Source organism: Ichthyophthirius multifiliis (genome assembly GCF_000220395.1).
Source record: "Ichthyophthirius multifiliis unplaced genomic scaffold scaff_1120509251116, whole genome shotgun sequence".
Classification (NCBI taxonomy): domain Eukaryota; phylum Ciliophora; class Oligohymenophorea; order Hymenostomatida; genus Ichthyophthirius; species Ichthyophthirius multifiliis.
In genome coordinates this window covers 2,383-9,706 of record NW_004086189.1, presented here as the reverse complement: position 1 = coordinate 9,706, position 7,324 = coordinate 2,383, and the positions used below count along the sequence as shown (strand labels likewise).

Below are 7,324 nucleotides of genomic sequence, written 5' to 3'. Positions count from 1 at the left end.
TTAATTGTTTTTATTTAATATAAGCCTTTTTTATAATTTATATTACTTTAAAAACATTCCTAAATTTAAATTTTAAAAATACTATTATAAATCAATAAATTCTAATATTTTTATAGAAAAATAAATAATTTTTTTTATTATAAAAATCAAAGGTTTTAAAATATTTTAATTATTGAATGAAAATAATGTTTTTCTCTTTTAAATATAAAATTTTTAAAAATTAATATATCAAGAAAATTAACTATTAAATAGCAAATTTTTAAATAAACATATAAAATTATATAAGATTAAATAAATTATTATTTTAGAGTCAAAAAAAAAATATGTAATTACATACATTACAAAAAATATGGATTAAAAAAAAATAATATTTTTTAAATTTATTTAAAAATAATAAAAGTAATACAAATTCATAAAAACCTAATTTTAAATAGTTTTATAAATTTTATTTTAAGTTATTTTTTTTTATTATTTATCTCTTTATTATTAGTTAAAACATAACTTTTTTTTACCTAATAACATTATATAAAATTTTTTATTAAATATAAATGTCTTAAAAAGATAATTTAATTCAATATTTACCCGTTCCTTATAAAAAAAAAAGATTTTATACTTTATAGGATTTAAAATTACATAATACAGCTAATGATTGTTGGATTACATTTTTTAATTAAATATACGACATAACAGCTTTAATATAACAAAACATAAATTGTATATTAAAAAAATAAAATAAATAAAATATTAAAATTAAAAGCACCCTTTATTAAACCTCTTATTGAAGCAGCTGGAAGTGATATTACTTATTGGTTTGACCCGTTATCTAAAGATCCAAGGGTTTAAATTGATTTAAATACTGGATTAGAAAAATTTTATTGTCCTTAAGGTATATTTTTACATATTTAACCTTCTGGACCTGAGAATATAAATTTAGTTGAAGATTTATAAACACCGTTTATTTTTGTTTTTTTTTTATATTTATAAAATATTTTTTAATAATTAAGATGGTGGAAAAATCCTATATTCTTTATAGGAAGATTGACTATTAGAAGTTCAAAAATAAATATTATTAATATGCTCACATAACATGAAGATTTAATTGAAGTTTTAATAATTTATTAAATTTTTAAAAATAAAAAAAATAAAGGTTCCTTGCGAAGAAACTATAAATGAAATTTTAGAAAGATATAAATAAATAAATGCACATGCAGCAAGTTATACTTGGAAAAGACTTGGAAGACCTCTTGATATGGAATTAAACTTAGAAGAAAATAATATTATTGATTAAACTGCAGAATTTGAAAGGTATTAAAAATTTAATATTTTCTTTATTTAAAATAATATGATTAAAATTTATAAAAAAAGACTTGGAATTCCAGAAAACGAATGGTATTGGCCTACTATTCACTTATATTTTAATGACGATTTGACTGTTTTGTGATTTTTATATTTAATAAATATTTATTTTTTAATATATTTAAATAAATATTAAATATTTTATATGTATATATATATATATATATATATATATATTTATATTTATATATATATATATATTTAAATTTTTTTCTATTTAATTTTTAAATTAATCAATATATTTAATTTAATATTATATAATAAATAATATAAAATAAAATAATGGGATCTATCTAAAGTTAAGATGCTGCAGGTCAAATTTACATATAAACAGATTAATCATTTTACATAGCCGGAGACACTGTGACTGGAAAAGTTTACGTCAATCTCTAATAGAATTTTCCATCTAACATTGTAAACTTAAAGATAAAAGGTTACGAGCAGTAATTTATAAAAAAAAAATTAAATAAAAAATTTATTTAGTTCAGATTGGTCAGAAAGGCATTAAAGAACTGTTAGTTATTAAGAAAATGGATAATCAAAAACTCGAACCGAAAACTATTATACTTACCATAAAGGTCGAAATACATTTTTCTGTCATAATTTTCCTCTCTATTCTTGGTAAGATTGTTCTTTTATGCCTGCTGGTTAATATACTTTCCCTTTTTAATTTATTCTATATAATCATCTTCCAGGCACTTATCATGAAAATGGTTCTTATTAGAACATTTAGTATAAATCTAATATAAAATATAAGGTAAAAGCAGAAATTATTTCTGGAAAAAGAAAAATTAAAGATAAATAATATCTTGTGATAAGAGAGCCTTTAAAAAATTTAGTGTAAGCTCAATATGGAGAAGGAACAGTTAAGGTAAATTTATTTAAATACATAAACTTATATATTTATATTATTTTTTATTTAAAATAAAAAAGCCTACAACGTGTTGTTGTATTAGTTAAGGAACTTCAGTTATAAGATGTCATTTTGATAGGAACAGTTACTGTCCTGGAGAAACAGCTTATATATTGGCTGATATAGATAATTCAGAGTGCGATTTGGCAGTAAAGTCACTAGAGTGTACATTCAAAAAAATCCTCAAATTAAAATCTGATTCAGGTCATGAGACTGTAATTATTAAAATTATTTAAATTAGGGATTTCCCAGGATGTCCAGCTCGTTAGACTGCTATGAATGAAAATAGAAGGTAGGCCAGTATATAATTACTAGCTGAAAACGGGACATTAATATAGCCTTCGACTAAAGGCTAACTTGTGAATTGCTAATATTAACTTAAAGTAGAATGTAAACTCGAGGGATGTACCTGCTGTTCGAATGTCCCAGATGTTGAAGTACCTATTTGCCTAGTTTCGCCACCTGCTATTGGTTATGGATAAGTTTAAGCACCTGTCAATTGGAATCCTTAAGTATATGATGTGAAAAATGTAGTTTTTTCAAACGATTATATGTATGCATAATAAGCACCAATTAATAATATGGGAGGTATGAATATGTAATATCCTTAAATGAATAATAATAACTAAATACCTTATTAATAATAGAATTATTAGCCTCAACCTCTTTCTTCATAATAATAACCATTCTAGTAGCCTAGTTAATAATAATAATGTTATTAGCCTTATGCTAATGATTATTCAGCTCCTCAGGCTCAAATTAATGGTACTTAGTAATAACTTATTTAATGAAGGATATTTTTTTTTTATTTAATTTATATTAAATTATTAACAATTTAAAAAAATAATTATTAAATTGAAAATAAAAATATTAATAATTTATAAATTAAATATTAAATAAATTAATTATATACATTTATTCTATAAAATATTTAATAAATTTAATTTTTACGATTTTAATTATTAGAAATTTTAAAATTTCATATATTAAATAAATTAAACATATAAAATTTTTTATTATTTATTTTAAGAAAATATTTTTATTAATTATATTTTTTATAATATAAAAGAATATAAAAATTTATATATAAATATTAATATAAATTATTTTATTTTGTTTTTTCTTATTTATAATTTTTTGCAAATTATATTAACTTTATCTTCTACTAATAAATCATAATCTCAAGCGAGTTGATATCAAATTAAAAGTTTTAATGAAGCAATCCATAAATATTTTAAAATATATATACTTAATTATTTTTTAATTAATTATTTTAAATTATATAATTATTTTAAATTAAATCTAAATTTGTTAATGCTAACAATAGTAATTATAAAAAACTCAATACTTTTAAAAAATGATATACTAAAATTAATAAATATTTTTTAAAACTAACATTTTTTATATATAAAATTATTTAAATATATGTTATAATTTAATTTCTTTGTAAATTATATATATATTAATAGTTTATTCTATTATTATAATATTTTTTTTTATTTAAATATTAAATATTATAAAATTAAATTATATAAATTAAATTTTTTACTATTAATAAAATAAAAATAAATAGAAAGGTCCCACTGGGATTCGAACCCAGGTCAAGGGATTTAAAGTCCCCAGTACTAACCACTATACTATGGAACCAATTTATATGATATTTTAAGAGTATTTATTTGGTAAACATTATATTAAAATCTTAATTAACTAATATTTAAACCAAATAAAAATAATATATTTAATAATTTGAATAGAAAAAATAAAAAAATAATTATATATAAAATCTATATGTAATAAAATATATTTTATAATTAAATTAATAATATGTAAATTTTTAATATTTATTTAACATTCATTAACAAGAAAAAAATATAATTTTTATAAAAAAAAAAAAAAAATTAATATTATTTTATATGTAAATATAAAATTTAAAACAATTTATATAAATAATATATAAATATATGTTTTTATTATATAAAAAAATAAAAAAATATATATATATATATTTATTTAAATAAATAATATTTATTTTTATTATATATTTATTTACATTATATTTTTAATTTATTTTTTATATTTATATAGTATTAATTAACTTTTTATAGACATATAAAAAATACTAATTTATTAAAATTTACATTAATATTTTTACTTCATTATAAATATATTAAATTTTTTTAAAATAATTATTTTAAAAAATTTGTATCTTTTTTTTTTTTATTTTTATATATAACATTTATTATTATATTAATTGTGATAATTATAAAAACATATGATATTTAGTATTTTTTATTTTCAAATTAGAAGTAATTTATCTAATTTTATTAGATAAAATTATATTAAAATATATTTTAAGATAATAATATTTTTTATTTTATATCTGAATCAATAAAATAAGTTGCATATTTGATATAAAAAAATATCATTTTTATTATTAAAAATGATTTTTTAGATATACTTGTTAGATATATTTTTAAAATATCTAGTACAATCTTTTAAAAACTCAATAAACAGAAATTATTAATGATACAAAAACGTATAATTTTTTTTTTTTTTTTTTTTTTTTTTTACAAAGAAAATATATAAATCACAGTATTATTTTTTGAAAATTTACATAAAGATGCTTTTTTTTTGAAGAGTTGGATTAATAATAATTAAATAATAAAATTATTATTATTTTTTTTAATAAAAAAATGTTATATAATTTAGGCTAATTTTCAAATTATTTAAAGTCTATTTAATTTATTCAGATTATAAAAAAAATTTATTTAAAGAAATTAAAATATAATTTTTTTATTTAATAACTAAAAGTTTTTAAAAGTTAAATTCTTTTTTTATATATTAAAAGATTTAATGAAAAAAATATATATTAATTAATTAATAAAATATATTAAATATAAAAGTTAAAATATAAAAAATATTAAATATCTTATAATTTAATAATAATATATAGTAATATTACTATTATTAAAAAAATAAATATATAAAATGTCTGAAAGTGAAGAATCTGAAGAAATAGAGCAAAATATAATATAAGAAAATATATCTATATTTAAAAAAAGACTCAAAACATAAAACGAAGTTGAAGAATAAATACCAATTTAAAATTTGAAAAAGTTAAACAATATGTTATCTTGCCCTATATGCTTAGATTTATTTTAAGAGCCTGTATATATAAAAGGCTGTTCTCACAGATTTTGTAGAGAATGTATAGAAAAGGCAATAAGATCAAGCTAAAAGAAATAATGCCCTAATTGTAGAAAAATAATAGGAACAAAAAGGTTATTAAGAGAAGATTAAAATATAGCAAAAATTATAGAAGTTATTTATGGGGATGTAAAAGAATATTTAATATAAAAATAAATCAGTGATGAATTAGTTTTAAGCAAATAACTATAATTGAATAAAGAATTAAAATTAAATTTATATTAACAATAGAATAAGTTTATATTATAAAGGGCGGAAAGTGATAATAGAAATAATAAAAGAGGCAAAGTAAGGAGAAAATTTAAAGAACATAATTAAATAAATGAATCAATAAAAGAAAATTAATAAAATTTTAACGAAAAAAATATTAGCAGTAATAATTAAAAAATGAATGGAAATCAAAATAATCTTTATTAATTTAATAGTAATAATAATTAGAATTCTTAGTAAAATAATAACTCTTAAAATCTTACTAATTATAATGAATACAAACATGTAATTTTGAGTAAAAGAAGATATTAAGTTTTTAATGAAAACTCGTTAAATATTAGATTATTAAAGCTTAATAAGTCTAAACAATTACATAGCCTTACACATATTCATAATGATTTTTTGGATCAAATTTAATTTGTGGTTTAGTTAAAAGTTATTCCGTTTGATGTCCTTACAAATTTATATGATTTTAATTTGTCAAATATTGATATTAAGTTTAAGTTAAGTGATTTATCATAGATTTTATTAAATAAACTTAAGCTAACTTATTCTAAATATAATTAATATTTGAAGTTTTATTTGCTTTCTTAGAAATAATAATAAATAAATTTCTAATATTTATCAGATAAAGAAACTTGCTTGAAATAAGTTATTGAATATAATTATAATAATATTCTTAATTTTTATAATAATAATAATAAAAACGTAATCACTGTTTATTATATGATTGAATTAAAAAATAGTTATTTAGTTTCATGAAGGTTTTTATATATTATATAATTATATATATTTTTTGATTAAAAATTTATTATTTATTAAATTAATTTTTTAAAAAATATATATATTTTTTTTAATTTAATTAAATATTAATTTGTATATTAAACATATTTATTTAATTTAAAATTTATTATTATAAAAATTTTTGTTTAATTAAGAATTTATTAATATGTTATCACTTTTTTAATAAAATAAAAATTTATGTAAATAATTACTTAAAAATTATTAAATATTAAAAAAAACATGAATTAATTACTTTGATTTAAATTAATATAAAAAATCTATAAATTATTATATATATTTAAATATATAATTAATTATTTTAATTATTCACAATTATTTAAATACATTTTATAATAAAAATATAAATAAGTTAAAAAATTATCGAATAAAATCTGTATTTTACATACTCATATACATAAATTTTCCAATTCACAGGGGCCTATATTTTTATGCATTTCATTAGAAACTTGAAAGTAAAGAAAAAAATGAAAATTCATATATAATTATGGGTATAAAAGCAAACAAATAATTCAAAAATTAACATAATTATTAAAATATTAATAATAATTCTTTAAATTTAGAAAAATACAAATTTATTTACTTTTTCAAAAAACAAAAAAAAAAATATTATAATTTATATTATCGTAAGTATTTGTAAAAAAACGCAAGAAATTCGAAAAAAGTGTATGTGTGTTTTATTAAATATATAATATTAAATAAAAGTATAATATTTTAATAAAAAAAAATTCTTTTATAAAAATAGATAACTTAATTATTAATTAAAAAAATTTAAAAATAAATAATATATATAATTAATATTTCTTATAATAAAAATAAAAAGATAAAAATTGTATT

The 7,324-nt window shown here is 15.8% G+C and overlaps 2 protein-coding genes and 1 non-coding gene across 3 annotated transcripts, besides 10 other annotated features; 2 read left to right on the top strand and 1 right to left on the bottom strand. All coding sequences in view use genetic code 6, as the record gives it.

Moving 5' to 3' along the window:
• Positions 1-548: 548 nt before the first annotated feature.
• Positions 549-1,441, top strand: IMG5_143490 (hypothetical protein; the record flags this gene model as incomplete). The annotated part of the gene is made up of 5 exons (XM_004031243.1): positions 549-714; positions 758-953; positions 1,005-1,104; positions 1,148-1,305; positions 1,366-1,441. 5 exons carry the CDS (start codon positions 549-551, stop codon positions 1,439-1,441), a joined length of 696 nt encoding a protein of 231 aa, XP_004031291.1.
• Positions 1,441-1,503: a microsatellite.
• Positions 1,499-1,557: a microsatellite.
• An 81-nt stretch (positions 1,558-1,638) lies between these two features.
• Positions 1,639-3,060, top strand: IMG5_143480 (hypothetical protein; the record flags this gene model as incomplete). Its single annotated transcript, XM_004031242.1, has 3 exons — positions 1,639-1,799; positions 1,840-2,227; positions 2,290-3,060. The coding sequence occupies 3 exons, from the start codon at positions 1,639-1,641 to the stop codon at positions 3,058-3,060; spliced, it is 1,320 nt and encodes a 439-aa protein (XP_004031290.1).
• A 705-nt stretch (positions 3,061-3,765) lies between these two features.
• Positions 3,766-3,812: a microsatellite.
• Positions 3,783-3,812: a microsatellite.
• Positions 3,813-3,844: 32 nt separating this feature from the next.
• Positions 3,845-3,916, bottom strand: IMG5_143470. The gene has a single exon. It is a non-coding gene; the product is annotated as a tRNA-OTHER (tRNA).
• Positions 3,917-4,257: 341 nt separating this feature from the next.
• Positions 4,258-4,305: a microsatellite.
• Positions 4,263-4,350: a microsatellite.
• Positions 4,291-4,350: a microsatellite.
• Positions 4,351-4,811: 461 nt separating this feature from the next.
• Positions 4,812-4,838: a microsatellite.
• Positions 4,839-5,133: 295 nt separating this feature from the next.
• Positions 5,134-5,220: a microsatellite.
• Positions 5,221-7,174: 1,954 nt separating this feature from the next.
• Positions 7,175-7,210: a microsatellite.
• Between the last annotated feature and the right edge of the window lie 114 nt (positions 7,211-7,324).